Source organism: Oryctolagus cuniculus, chromosome 10 (assembly GCF_964237555.1).
Source record: "Oryctolagus cuniculus chromosome 10, mOryCun1.1, whole genome shotgun sequence".
NCBI classification, from domain to species: Eukaryota; Metazoa; Chordata; class Mammalia; order Lagomorpha; family Leporidae; genus Oryctolagus; species Oryctolagus cuniculus.
In genome coordinates this window covers 31,528,420-31,543,656 of record NC_091441.1, presented here as the reverse complement: position 1 = coordinate 31,543,656, position 15,237 = coordinate 31,528,420, and the positions used below count along the sequence as shown (strand labels likewise).

The 15,237-nt window shown below is 44.7% G+C and overlaps 1 protein-coding gene across 3 annotated transcripts in view; it reads right to left on the bottom strand.

Moving 5' to 3' along the window:
* EPG5 (ectopic P-granules 5 autophagy tethering factor) overlaps positions 1-15,237 on the bottom strand; it is a 109,097-nt gene that overhangs the window by 50,268 nt on the left and 43,592 nt on the right. For all 3 annotated transcript variants that reach the window (XM_070050250.1, XM_070050251.1, XM_070050252.1), the window contains 9 exons: positions 12,724-12,864; positions 11,009-11,153; positions 10,591-10,788; positions 9,844-9,954; positions 8,642-8,764; positions 7,807-7,973; positions 6,445-6,666; positions 3,779-3,902; positions 2,884-3,028 (listed from right to left, as the gene is read on the bottom strand). In XM_070050250.1, the coding sequence (XP_069906351.1) occupies positions 2,884-3,028; positions 3,779-3,902; positions 6,445-6,666; positions 7,807-7,973; positions 8,642-8,764; positions 9,844-9,954; positions 10,591-10,788; positions 11,009-11,153; positions 12,724-12,864 (1,376 nt within the window). The remainder of the gene's footprint in view (positions 1-2,883; positions 3,029-3,778; positions 3,903-6,444; positions 6,667-7,806; positions 7,974-8,641; positions 8,765-9,843; positions 9,955-10,590; positions 10,789-11,008; positions 11,154-12,723; positions 12,865-15,237) is intronic.

The window sequence follows — 15,237 nt, the reverse complement described above, 5'->3', positions numbered from 1 at the left end:
AAGCTATTAGCTGGCCAATGCACTGGACAAAAGGGATAGATGTGGAGTGGCCAGGTAAGAGTTTATGCTACCATTCAGATAAACTTCATAGGAATAGTAGAGAAAAGAATGGGCATTAACAAATATAGATGGGACCAGCGTTGTGACATAGTAGGTTAAGCTTCTGCCTGCAGTGCTGGCATCCCATATGGGCACAGGTTCGAGTCCCAGCTGCTCCACTTCTGATCTGGCTCCCTGCTACTGGCCTAGGAAAGCAACAGAAGATGGCCCAAGTCCTTGGGCCCCTGCACCTGCATGCAAGACCTGGAAGAAGCTCCTGGCTCCTGGCATCAAATCAGCCCAGCCCCAGCTATTGTGGCCACTTGGGGAGTGAACCAATAGATGAAAGACCTCTCTCTCTGTCTCTCCTTCTCTCTTAACTCTGCCTCTCAAATAAATAACATTTGGAAAAAAAAAAAAAAAAAAGAAATATAAATAAGTCTGAAAAATCTGAAGTTAGGGCAAAGTTTGAACAGGAGGGCTGAAAGTGTAAGAGAGAAAATGAATAAAGATATGATCATAAATTCCTTAAACATGCTTATACAGTTCTATAGTCAGTCATAAACTTATTCATTCACTCAAGAGATGATTTATAGAGTCTCAGTAATTAGTGTGTGCCACAGAACTTTGAACTAGATTACACACAGTCTCAGGTTGATTAAGCATATTTATTTATTTTTTAATAAGTTAATGATTTTTTTTTAAGATTTATTTGTTTATTTGAAAGTCAGAGTTACACAGAGAAAGGAGAGGGAGAGAGGGAGGGACAGAGGTCTTCCATCTGATGGTTCACTCTCCAATTGGCCTCAACGACCGATTCAAAGCCAGGAGCCAGGAGCTTCTTCCAGGTCTCCCATGCAGGTGCAGGGGCCCAAGGACTTGGGCCATCTTCTACTGCTTTCCCAGGCCACAGCAGAGAGCTGGATCGGAAGTGGAGCAGCTGGGACTAGAACCGGCACCCATATGGAATGCTGGCACTGCAGGCAGCAGCTTTACCCTCTACACCACAGCGCCAGCCCCAAGCATATTTAGATATCTGATATTTTTGTACCTAGATAATACAAAGCACAGTAGGTGCTCTGATAAATATCTCCCCACCCTCTCTCTTCATCACACAGCAGGTGGAGGCTGATGCTGCTACACACCAATTCTTCTCAATAGTAAAGTAACAGAGGAAGGGAGAGGCCAAGGGAATTTCAAGGCAATAAGTCAACAAGTACTTAAGGGACTACTGTGAATTTCCGATTTCATTCCAGATCTAACATTTAATTTTCTATTCTCGAAAAAAAAAAAATTCAAAGAAAATGTAACAGCCATAACTTTACTTGGCATAAGGAGACATGAACTGTTTGCCCTTCAAACAGATGGAATTTAACACTGCAAACAATTCAAGCACAGCACTGTCCTCTATACTTGGTATTATTCTTTCTTTTTAAAGATTTATTTATTTATTTGAAAATCAGAGTTATAGATAGAGAAAGATGGAGAGACACACAGAGAGAGATTTTCTATCTGTTGATTTACTCCCTAAATACCATGACAGCTGGAGCTGGGCCAATCAGAAGCCAGGAGGCAGGAGCCTCATCCAGGTCTCCCACGTGGGTGCAGGAGCCCAAGGACTTGGGCCTTCTTCTATTGCCCTCCCAGCAGAGAGCTGGATCGGAAGAGAAGCAGCCAGAACTAGAAACAGTGCCCATATGGGATATTGGCACGGCAGCTGGAAGATTAACCTATTATGCCACAGCACTGGCCCTGATATGCTGACTTTCAAATAACTAAATCTTAATACAAAAAAAGAAACCTTAGGGGAGCCAGCACTGTGGCATAGCTGGTAAAGCTGCCGCATTTGGTGCCGGCATCCCATATGGGTGCCGGTTCGAGTTCTGGCTGCTCCACTTCCAATCCAGCTCTCTGCTATGGCCTGGAAAAGCAGTGGAAGATGGCCCAAGTCTTTGTGCCCCTGCATCCATGTGGGAGACCTGGAGGAAAATCTTGGCCCCTGGCTTTGTTATCAGCCCAGCTCTGGTCATTGCAGCCACTTGGGGAGTGAACCAGAGGATGGAAAACCTGTCTCTCTCTCTCTCTCTCTGCCTCTGCCTCTGCCTCTCTGTAACTCTGCCTTTCAAATAAGTAAATAAACCTTTAAAAAAAAAGAAACCTTAAGAATATCCTGAGTTATTTGTATGGTAAGGGTTCCAAATACAAAGAAAGAGTTTATGAAAGAAAAAGATTGCTGATTGTTAAAACTGCAAACCCCAAAACAGTTACATTTAAACCTATACTTTACTTATAGTTTTTCTATGTAGATTTAAATGTCTTTTCAAAGCATCACAGGAAAAAGGAACCACAAAAGCGGGTCACGTCCCAGCTCCTCTGCAGCCAGGGATAGCCACGTCTGTCAGGATGGGCCAATGAGGTGTGAACAGAAAATCTATGAGCAGCTTCTTCAAAGAGTCCTTATAAGAGGCAGGGAACATCCCTATCACTGTTGGAAGGTGACTGTGAACATGACAGCTTAAGCTTAAGCTTATGTTGGAGCCTAGGTGAGTCCTGCTTTTTAGAGTATGGTAGGGCAGCAAGTCAGGAGGAGGGAGCAGGGGTCCTTGAAGGCTTGCAGCCTTCATGAACTATCCTTGCTTCCAAACTTCTTTTATTTGAGAGAGAATAAACAACCTGTTTTCTCTCACTCACTGCCTAAGCTAGCCCTCCGGCTGACAGGTTAACATGGAACTCTAAAGCGATTCTCACTGGAGGGAAAAAGTGTGGAAATCTTAACCGTCAAGGGCTTGATTCGCTCATTCGTTCACACATTCACACAAAGGGTCTGAGGCTCACAAGACTCACCCAGCAAAGGATCAGTGAAGTCCAGCTGAGCTGACCCGCTACAGGGTGGGGAATGGGACTCCAGCTTGGCCTGTGTCCATAAACCCACAGTTTCCTGGAACTCGTGACGTATGCGCTCCATGTTCAAATACTCCATCCAGAGTTCCTGGAATGGAACCATAGTGTTTTAACTTTGACAGGTAAATCACCTTCATACGGAAAACAATATATTCAACTATAAAGCAAGCAGTAGGTTTCAACAAGAAGCGCCTCACTCCAAGTCTTCCAGCATTAGGATGAACTATACTCAAAGGATCTCAGAACATCGTGATCTTGTATTTGTTCTTCCTATTTCCCTGGTCCTGTATTCTCAGCCTTATGTCCTTGGCCTTCATTGCTGTTATTTCTCAGGTTACAACACCTTTAGCTCACTCCTTACTCTTTTTAATTACATTATAATTCTACCCACATTTTCTACCTTCTTATCTCCCCTTCAAACAGCTGCTTGATAAAAGAGTTCTCTTGGAAGCCCCTCAGACACTTCCTCTGTTAGTATGTCTTACCTTTGTAAACAGCACCTCTAATTGCCCAATTTGGGGATCTGTGTGTATCCAATCAATCACAAAATCCCACTGACTATTCTTCAATATACTTTTAATCACTGTAGAAGAGTGTTGCATATGAGGTTGTAGAAAGTCCTAAAAGAGCTTCAAGCCTTTAAGTGAGGCCATACTAGGGCCAGAGATTCAAAAGTGAATGTTCCTTTAATGTGATCACATAGACTCTGACAAATTCCACTGAAACAATGACTATTTCTGTGACCACCTATTTCTATATCAATAAGTGGCCCTACCAGGAATATAATAATTCAAGTTTATGTTCAGATATGCTAAAAAAGACATTGCCATAGTTTCACCTGCTGATTCTGCATCACTTTTGCTAGCCTGTGAATATCATAATGTTTTGGTAGAGAAGGGATATAAGTATCTCCTTTTTGGAAGGTCTCATCTTCTAGCCATAATGCATATACATTGAAAAGCCTGAAAGATAAAAAAAACACACACACACAATTATACACAATATAAAAAGATGTGCAGACAAATGAGGTTTCATCCAACTCTGGAAACTCTGGCAGCATTACAGAAGAGCAGGGAAAAGTCCATAACACAGGGGCCGGCGTTGTGGCATAGCAGGTAAAGCCGCCACCTGAGATGCCAGTATCCATATAGGTGCTGCTTCAACTCCCAGCTGTTCTACTTCCAATCCAGCTCCTTGCTAATGAGCCTAGGGAAGCAGTAGAAGACAGCCAAGTGTTTGGGCCCCTGCATCCACATGGGAGACCTGAAAGAAGCTCCTGGCTCCTTCAAACTAGCCTAGCTTCAACCATTGCAGCCATCTGGGGATTGAACCAGCAAACAGAAGATCTCTCTCTTGAAGGGACTAGGGGAGCTCCATTACCAAAGCTTCTCACCAAAGGGTGAGATGCAGTACACAGAGAGTATACCTGCAAAATGTGATTTTTAGCACAGTCTTAGGCTCTAAATATGGAGCTTTGCTGTCCTGGGCAATTAGATCACTGTAAGCCTCAGTGCTTAGAAAAGTGACAAAAACACTCACATATACAAACACGTGTTCCATCTTCCAGAGAAAGAATTAAAAGCTTTTTAAACTTATGCACTGGAAGCACTTGCCAACTTTAGGCACAGTGAATATCCCCCACTTTAAGGAATCCCCAAGGAATCACAAATAAAACTCACAATGTGGGTGCACCCTTATCCCATCAAGAAAAAATAAAACAAAGTCAGGCTTAAAAAAAAAGTCGTGATTTTCCATTAAAAGCTTTTTTATAAACATAATGATGTTTCGATGTTCCTTTCTATTTGGTTTTACTAGGAACAGTCTATTTAGCTGAGGTCACTGATATTTTAAGCAGCAGCACTACTAGAGAACTAGCTGGCAAGACAATTACGGGCAGGTAGGGGGAGGACTGGGTGGAAGACAGCCTGGCTCTGCTCTCAATAAAGTGGAAAATTACCTCCTTCACCTCTGTGAGGGTCTGTCAAAGGACAGGGGGCCACATGGGGTTTTGGGGTCCTGAAAGGGGAGAGACTGGTAGTTGTCTCCACCAGCTTCCCATTCAGTGAGCTAGGGGCCATGTTATGAACACATCACAGGAAAGGGATGAGAGAGACAGAGGAAAAACCAGAAGCCTCTCTTAGCGGCCTTAAAATGTCCAAAGACAGAAACTACCACTGGTCAAGCCTGATTCAACATACGTTTTCCTCCAACCAAAGGGCATGAGGGGAGAAATCACTCTGGAGGCTGAGAACATGGGGGCTTGTGTAGGAAAAGCTAGATTTCCTCTCCAAGCCACTCTGCACTCAGTGTGAATTATTAAGAGCCATGTTTACTAAGTCTTACTTATAAGATTAATATTTGGCTCATATCAAAAGTATTCATGAAAAGTGAAGGAACAGTGTGAAAAGAAACCAAAATGACTTTTGGAGATGTAAATATTGTGCCTCATTTTTATGAGAAGTTTCTTTTTTTTTTTTTTTAATTAATTAACTTGAAAAGCAGAGTTAGAGAGAGGGAAGAGATATACACAGAGATCTTCCATCCACTGGTTCACTCCCCAAATGGTTTCAATGGCCAGGGCTGGGTCAGACCAAAGCTAGGAGCCTGAAGATTTTTCTGGGTCTTCCAAGTGAGTGGAGGGGCCCAAGGACTTGGACCATCCTACTCTGCGTTCTTGCCCAGGTGCATTAGCCAGAAGCTGGATCGCAAAAGGAGCAGCCAAGCCCCAAACTGGCGCCCAAATGCGGCACTGGTATCGCAGGCAAAGACTTAACCCACTGTACTACAATGCCAGGCCCCGGACAGTTTCTTTCTTTTAAAGAACTCTTTTAGCACCAGCACTGTGGCACGGCAGGTTAAGCTGTCACTTGCAATGCCAGCCTCTCATATCAGAGTGTTGATTCAAATCCCAGCTACTCCACTTCCAACCCAGCTTTCTGATAATGCACCTGGGATGGGAGCAGATAAAAGCCCAAGTGCTTGGGCCCTTGCCACCCATGTTGGAGACCTGGACACAGTTCCTAGCTTCTGGCTTTAGCCTGGCCCAGTCCTGGTTGTTGCAGCCATCTGGGGAGTACACCAGCAGATGGAAGATCTCTCTCTCTCTCTCTGTCTTTCCCTCCCCCTCTCTGTTTCACCCTCTGACACTCTCCCTTTCAGATAAATGAATCTTTGAAGAACTATTCTAGCAGGCTTTCATCACTCCACACCTTCTATGATAAATTTATTTAGGTTTATTTCTATTTGTAAACAAAGAAACAGAAAAGGGCATTAGCCCTGATTTATCACTCAGACTCCTGCCACCAGAGCCACATCCAAATGGCTGATGCACTTCTCTTGAGAAACGTAAAAGAAAAACCATTTCAAGATGCAAAACCTATACCAAAGCCACCTTCCATATTCAATCTCACAGGGTTAAAAAGCAACATTCAAACACAGCCAGCTGCTCCAGCACAAGACCTGTACCGCCAACAGCAATGTAAATGGATAAATGACCACTCTCACCTCACGAGTTCCGTGTGCAGTTCTGGCGAAGTGAAGTAAACAGAGGTGCTGGCCTGGCTCTCTGGCAGCCCTTCGCTGCCCTCTGCTGGAACACGGAGGGCCTTGCTTGCAGCATGGTGGAAGTCTGCCACCTCGGTTAGACGCCTCTTCATTTCTTTCAGCAAATTGATATGAGCAGGACTTTGAAAAAACCTTCTTCCAATGCAACCATCTATGGGTAACCTTAAAAAGTATAAGCACAGATCTATAAACAAGCAATGCAGATATGCTTTCTGTATGGCACGAGAACAGCAGTCACTGGGTAGGACATGGCTTGGGATGCTCCCATCCCACACCAGAGTGGCTGGATTCCAGTCCTGGCTCCACTCACAGTCCCAGCTTCCTGTGGATGCACACCCTTGGAGGCAGCAGGTGAGAGCTCAAGTAGGTGAGTCCCTGCCACCCACACAGGAGACTCAGACTGAGTTCCCAGCTCCTGGCTTCAGCCTGACCCAACCCCAGCTGCTGCAGGCGCCTGGGGAGTAACCCGACAGATGGGAGGTATCTCTTTTTCTGCCTCCTGTACCCTTTTTCAAATAAAAAGAAAAATTAAAAGAAACTGCAGCAGTCAATTGGCAAAACACCTTACTATGGCTGAGTAAATACACCATTAAATGAATACCTATTATTTCTACCTCAAAAGTTACTCTGAAAATCCAACAAAAAGAGGCACATGAAAGTAGTTTAAAAACGAAGAAGTGCTACACAAACTCAAGATACTATCAATGCTAGAGAGAGAATAGAATAAAAATGGCATCTGGTCTTGAAGAACTTACAATCTGGTATAAAACGGAAGTGACAAAGAGTCAACATCTTTATGTTTCAAAGGAATGAGTCAAGGGACTGAGGGTGAGATAGGAGTTAAAGTAGAAGCTAGGGTGAGTAACAGGACACGGTGCCTTTGTATCCAGTGGAGGTGTTGGACACTCCCCAGCACAACCCAAAGGCTGCCAGAAAGGCTGGCCTTTGTTCACAACCATGCTACTCACACAAGTCCTCCTCACAAGAGTCCCATGATGGTCACACGGGGGGCCTCAGATGGGGACAGCTTCTTTTTCTCCCTTTGCATCTCCAAAACTTTTATCTAAGCCTTGCTGAGTTCCAGGGTACTGAATGCCCCACAACTAGGTACAGAGGATGGTAAAGGGAAGTTGCCACAACGTATCCCAAATTCAAACAACATCCAGGATAACAGATGTTAAAGAGAGAGAGAGAGATTCCTAGCCAGAGGCTACCAAAGAATGATCCTAAGGCTCCACAGTACAAGAACACACAGACCCAGAAACAGAGATACGTAACGTGCTACAAGACAGAATACCATACCCATACTGTGGTCCTGGGCGGTGAAGATACAGGAGGAAGAACTTCTGCCAGATGAGTGGCAGAAGAGGGTGATCAGAAGGCGTGACCAGAGCCTGGTGGGCCCAGCGATAGATCAGCAGCCTCTGCAGAGACGGAACGATGGGGAGCTTCAGCTGGGCTTGAGCTTTCTACAAGGAAGGAAGGACGTTAGCTGCATTAAACGAACACGATCACAGTCTGTTTTTCCCAAGTGATCCGAGTCGAACGCTGAACATCCTCTCTTCAAATTAGTAAGGAAAAAAAGGCATAAAATGCTCTCTTCCAGAACCCCCTAGCTAACCATTCAACCTCCTTGGTAGCAGCTTTTCTGCTGTCAAAACATTTCCAACCTCAGAATCAGAATGGCCCTTACGAGCCATCTAGTCTAACTTCATTTCCATTTCTGCAATTCCTTTGCATGTAAAATGCCACAGAGCAAGGCAGCAGAATGTTATGAAAACCAAAAGTAAATCTGCCTCTCAAACTTTACCATTCTTGTGAAAATTTCGATTTTAAAAGAACTTTCAAAAATGATAAATTCTTTGACAGACTCTGAAACTCACAAGCCAAGTCTACACTATGACACCTGGAAGTTCTTTAAAGCACAATGAACACAGCCTTCGATTACTAGGTTGTGGCTCTACTGCTATACCATGAGAAGCAAATGTACACCTCAGCTACAGAGTTTTAAGTATTGATTTGGTTGAAGTGCATTCACAACAAAAGCAAACACAGACGTTTACAGGCTAAGGTGAATCCATCAGCATTAAAGTGCAGGCCACCTTCCACCACTCAAATGCAGAACTGCTATTTGCACCTTCAGAGCTTGGTCAGGGGTAAAAGCAGAGTTTATAACCAGCTCCCCTTCAACGACTCTTCGGAGCTGGGAGTCTTCTTCAAAGATGGATTCCATGTTCAGCACGCTCCATGCAAACCAGACCTACAACAGCACCAGGGAGAGGCAGGGTCATGAGCCTCTAACTCCGACTGACAAGATACATCCTGATGCTCCACTAATTAAAATCGTTTCTCTCCCCGATCTTAGTCCCCAAACACTTCTATAAAATGAACACATTTTCTTAAATCTGTCTATATTCTTGTCACATTTATCTTATCAATAGATAGTTGGAAAACATGAAATTGCTATGGAAAGGCTACTTTAGTACAAGAAGGATGTTAATTCACTCAAAAACATTCACTGGACAAGCTCTATATGCATGAGGGACATGAGAGAGGGTCAGGCAAGGGTGCTGCTCCAGCTGGTGGATTAGGGAAGGGGGCAGTGACAAGGACGAGCTGGGCTTGAGGTAGAGACAGGAGGGGAAAGCACAGCGGCTAAGACTGCTAAGGCAGAGGCAAAGAGGCAGCAGCCAGGGGCGTGCCTCAGTAACAGCAAGCAGGTGGTGTCAGCTTGATGAGGCATGAGGAAGACTGAAAGGTGTCTAAGGATATCAGTACTGGTTTAATCAATGAGAGAGAGACCCACGCAATTCTACACACAAAGTCTGAGTGGCAGTAATGATGAAAATGAAGCTGCTGTAAAGACAATTAAGAACCAGGGTCAATAGCTGCTGAGCACTGAGAGTGATAAGCTTTGTTCCAAATGCTTCACGTACAGGAGATATCATTGCCTCCATCTGGCAACTGAGAAAACAGGACCGAGGTAAGCAAGCTAATAAACAGTAGGGGCCAGGCTGAAACCCAGGCTGTCTGACCCCAGTGCCCACTCTCAAGTTCTCTGCTATGCTGCTGGCCCTGCAGCCAGGCCTACTAGAATCTGCTCGAGGGCAGTCAGATCCTGAGCCAGCCACTTAGCACCATCAAATCTGAGTTAACTCCTCTGAAACAGAGAAAACAACAGCACCATCTCTCCAGAGGTTTTGTGAAGATCGAGTAGATTTACACATAGCAGGTGCTAAATGAACGCTAGTGACGTTAAGTTCCTTGTAGGTGATTAGTAAGGATGATCATATTTAAGCTCACAACGATAGCAAACAGGCCTCTCAGTGGATAGCCTACCTGGGTAGGTGTGGCTGAGCCCTCCACAAAGGAAGGAGTGATGTTGCCTGCCACGATCCAGCTCATCAAAGAGGACAGCAAACTCCGGTCACAGTGGTAACCCAAAGCATTCTACACAGGGAAGAGATGTGGAGCAGAGTCAGGATGCTTTAAAAACACCTTAGCAATGACCTTTGCAAAAATACCAGTGATCAGTTTACTGTAAAGGAAGATTTTAATAAGAGGAGCAATGTCCCCAGCAGTACACTACTAATGTTGTGAGCAGGGCTCGTCCTAGGGTGTCTCACCTTTGACTGCCCTGGGAACTACACTAGCGGACTATAATTATTAAGATAAGACAGCATTAAGACAAAGTTTTAAAAAAGCAATAGCCACAGAGTTGACTGTTCATTTGGAGGAATCTTTTTATTATTTTAAAAAATGTATTTATTGTGAGAGACAAACAGAAACGGAATTCCCAACTGCAGGGCGCACACCCCAGATACCTGCAATAGCCCTGGCTGGGACTGAAGCTGGGAACCAAGAGCTCAGTCTAGGACTTCCATGTGGGTGGCAGAAACCTAACTACTTGAGTCATCACTGCTGCCTCCCAGGGTCTGAACCAGCAGGAAGCTGGACTCAGGAAGGTGGGTACTGAACTCAGGTACTCCGACGTGGGAAGCCTCAGCTGCCAGGCCAAATGCCATGAGAACCTTGTTAGAAAGCTACTATCTAACGACTGAAAGACAAGTGTTCTGATAGGTTTACCTTATGCTGCTGGTAGAGTAATTTCTGCACGCAGTCTTCTTGCATCAGCTGAAATGCTGTTTTACACAAGTGGTCCATGAGGAAGAGGATGGCTTGTTCTCGATACCAAAGCTGTTGGTTTATAAGTGCCTGAACCCAGAACTCCAACACGGCAACAGGACCCACTTCGTTGGGCTGAGTGCTTACAGATATGTGTGCCTGTGGGGAAAAGGCTCAAGGGTAAAACCCTCCCTTGTTCAAAACCCCGACAAAATCCTACCTGCCACCACCCCAAAGCACCATCAATGTGTTGATCTTCTTGGCCCAAAGCACAGTGCCAGGTGAATCAAAATGACCAAATCACGGATGTGCTCATGCTCCAGGGTTTCGGGTAGGAAGATGGGCAAGGGTGACATCAGGAGCTTGCAAGTGCTCTGACCTGGATCATGCTGTTGAGAAGCTTCACGTTGTCCCCATGGCTGGCTCCTGTCAGGTGCTGCGTCACCTTGTGGGTGACCTGCTGTGTGACACCCTGTGGGACACCACTGTCCAAGTGCAGGAACAGGAGGAGGTGGGACAAAAACCTGCCAAGCACACAGGGTCACACACTTTACCTCTGATAAAGAGTTGACAGAAGCTGCAGGGGCAGAGGAACAGAAAATTATGAAACTGGTTCCATTTTCAGACCAAAGAACGTTTTAGGGATTCTGAAAAACCTTCAGGAATTTCCAAAGAATACAAGCTTTTATGTTTAACATGAGTTAAAAGGAATTCTCTGTACCGGCAAAAGTGGCATTCAGATCTAAGACAACCATGTAGAGGTTCAAGAACATTACAGGAAAAGCACCCCAAAGCACACCCCCACCACCTGCACTAATACAGGAGAGATGTTTTCCAAATCAGTTCCCATACTTGCCTAGTGGCCGGGATGCCAATTTAAAAAAACAAAGGGTGGAAAGAAGGGGCCATCAAAGAAGGAGGTACCTTTCTACAAAGAAAAGAGAGAACTTCCACTTTGATTATGGCCTTATCTAAATAATGTCAGAGTTTGTGGACTCAGAGGCTTCCATAGCCTTGACAGCTCATGACAAGAGCCTCGAGTGATCACTGACGTCATAAATAAGAGTGTCAATTGTTAAATCAACAACAGGAGTCACTGTGCACTTGCTCCCCATGTAGGACCTCTGTCCTTAATGTGTTGTACTATGAGAATTAATGGTAAAACTAGTCTTCAAACAGTACTTTATACTCTGTGTATTTGTGTGGGTGCAAACTTTTGAACTCTTTACTTAGTATAGAGTTTATCTTCTGTATTTAAAGATAATTAAAAATTAATGAAGAATGGGATGAGAGAGGGAGTAGGAGGTGGGACAGTTTGGGGGTGGGAGGGTGGATATTGGGGGGAAGAACCACTAAAATCCAAAAGTTGTACTTATGAAATTTATATTTATTAAAGTTTTCTATAAAAATAAATAAATAAATAAATAAAGGGGGGGTGGGGGAGACCAAGGCCCCAATCCATTCAAACTAAAGTCAAGCCCCTGGAGAGGAGGCTAGAAATCTGTATTTAATAAGCTCTCCCAGGCAATTTTCAACACCAGGCAAATCTGAGACACTGGTTGAAAAGTACAATGTCCCCTTTGTGCCCTTGGCTGTTTTTCCTGCCCCCCACTACAGGGCTCTTCTGCACAAGGCCTTACCCCCTCTTTTGCCACTTTTCATGAAGCCCCAGGTAGATATGCAATGCCCTGCTCCCTGGACAGGTAGTCCTCTTTCTGCCTCTGAGCAACACTGCACTACCACACCACAGGCAACTGAAAGCAACGTGTTTTGCTACTGCTACAATGGCAAAGTCATTTGCTGCTCAATGTCAGACGTGCCATTCCCAGAACTGCAGGAAAACAACTGCTCTTTCAAATACTAATAAGCTACAATGAGCAATCCCAAGTTAAATGAGAAGGAAAAATATCTTTAATGCTAGTAAAACTAGAATCATTAGAATCGCTGTTCTAAATTGGGGTGCCAAAGTTTTCTGCCTCATAAAAAAATACACGATTAAAACATCATTCGCTTTATTTTATTTGAGAAGCCACAGGACGTAGTCATTTGAGCTGTTTCCAAAGACTGTCTCTGCCCTAGATAGAAGATACTTACTGCTCATTCTTCAGCAAATAATACTGGCAAGGGTAGAACAAAGGCAGAATCTTATCCAGCACATGGACCACTGTTCTCAAATGCCTCGACTGGACCAGAATTCCCAACAATGGGATGCCTTCTGCACAGAACTTCTCAATGCTGTGAGAGAGAAGAAGGTGATGAGCATTCAGAGTGGCCAGTTCATAAAAACTGTGGTCTTCCACTGAGCTATCAGCCTATGATGCCTGAACTCAGGTTTCCAATATATCTCATATGTCCACTCTGTACAGAAAAATACCAGAATCAGAACACCAGAAGTATGAGGAACTTAAAAAGTTCATCTACATTTTCATTTGACAGATGTGAAAGATGAAGTACTATACCCAAATTCACCTAATTTCCTAGGGTAGGGTCAAAATGAGAACACAGACTTATATACTTTTAGTCCAGAGCACTTGCCACTACCTCATTCAGCACTTCTTCTAAGCCCTGGGACCCCTCCTTGTATGGACATTCCCATGAGGTGTTTGAGCAAAGAGAAGATTCAAAAGTCCACTCAATCTGGCAGTAGAAACTGGCAACATTCTTCTAAAACCAACCTGCATAAAAATGTTCTTTTCCCATGACTCACTTCAAAGAAATCTCTCCTTAAGAAACAATCTCAAATATGGAGAGAAATATGAAAGAGGATCCATGTAAAGGCATGCTTTTCAGATATACCTGCAACAGCAAAACTTAGATGCTGAAGTGCATTTGGGGATAATCCATTCAATGGGAATATTGTTGCAGCATTAAATAATACAAGGGTACTTCAAACAGCTGACGGAAAAATAAAATTTAAAAATGAGTTTATTTTGCAACCAAAAAAAAAAAAACCTTAAAATCCACGGATACTTTCTTTTTATAAGATTCATCTTGGCCGGCACCGCAGCTCACTAGGCTAATCCTCCACCTTGCGGCGCCAGCACACCGAGTTCTAGTCCCGGTCGGGGTGCCAGATTCTGTCCCGGTTACCCCTCTTCCAGGCCAGCTCTCTGCTGTGGCCAGGGAGTGCAGTGGAGGATGGCCCAAGTCCTTGGGCCCTGCACCCCATGGGAGACCAGGAGAAGCACCTAGCTCCTGCCTTCAGATCAGCGCAGTGCACTGGCCGCAGCAGCCATTGGAGGGTGAACCAACGGCAAAGGAAGACCTTTCTCTCTGTCTCTCTCTCACTATCCACTCTGTCTGTCAAAAAAAAAAAAAAAAGATTCATCTTACAAGAACTTTGAAACCACTCATAGGCATGGACTGCAAAATTTCTGGCACTAAAATACATTTATCTTTTTTTTTTTTTTTTGGCAGGCAGAGTGGACAGTGAGAGAGAGAGACAGAGAGAAAGGTCTTCCTTTGCTGTTGGTTCACCCTTCAACGGCCGCTGCGGCCAGCGCACCGCGCTGATCTAAAGGCAGGAGCCAGGTGCTTCTCCTGGTCTCCCATGGGGTGCAGGACCCAAGCACTTGGGCCATCCTCCACTGCACTCCCTGGCCACAGCAGAGAGCTGGCCTGGAAGAGGGGCAACCGGGACAGAATCCGGCGCCCCGACCGGAACTAGAACCCGGTGTGCCGGCGCCGCAAGGCAGAGGATTAGCCTAGTGAGCCGTGGTGCCGGCCAAAAATACATTTATCTTTTAAATCCATTTTCCACAAACTTTTTGAAGCATCCTCATATACAATGGCCAAGAGCAACCTGGAAAAAATGCTATCACTTATAGTGATACCAGAAAACAAAAAACAAATTTTATGCTTGCCATTACTGCTCTAGGGATGGTATCACACCATTGTACATCTTCATTGTAGCAGAACAATAAATGAGAGTAGCTTTTTTTCCATTTTCTTAACTCTGCATCTATTTTCCCTACCAGTAAGAGGGGCTTTCGCTCAGAAGTGTTCCCCATCACCCACCTCATCCTACCCTACCTACTCAGACACCTGATGCCCCATCCATTTAGTAGTTTGCAATTACCTACTACGTACAAGTTCTAGAAATAGAAAGATGAGCAAGATCAGGCCCCACTTTCAGGAAGCATACAATCCATGAGAGGGCAACAGTCCAAGACAACAACTGAGAGTGCTGTTCAGAAGGCCAAGGTGCTGCTGGTGGCAGGAAACAGTCTTTTAGCTGACTCTTCAACAAACTGCAGGCCCTAAGGCATGAGTCACCACTCTGCTCCTGCGCCTCGGATGTCTCCTCCATAAAATTATCCTGCACTACTGATCTCTCCTTCCTTCACATTCTTTCTGCTCATACTCTAAGTGTTCTCAATCCACTCTCTGTTAGAGTCACCTGGAGAACTGGCTCCCAGATGACTTACAGTTTTTAAAAGGCTCCAAGAGGAATTCTAAAGAGCAGCCAGGCTGGGGAAACCACTGCCCTATTCAGATTATTCAACCCGAGGTTATATTTAATACTGCTGCCAGCGGCTTTCAGCCTGCCATGCCCATAAGCTGTCAACAACCTGAGGACAACTACCTAACAACTCCATCTCTCTCCCA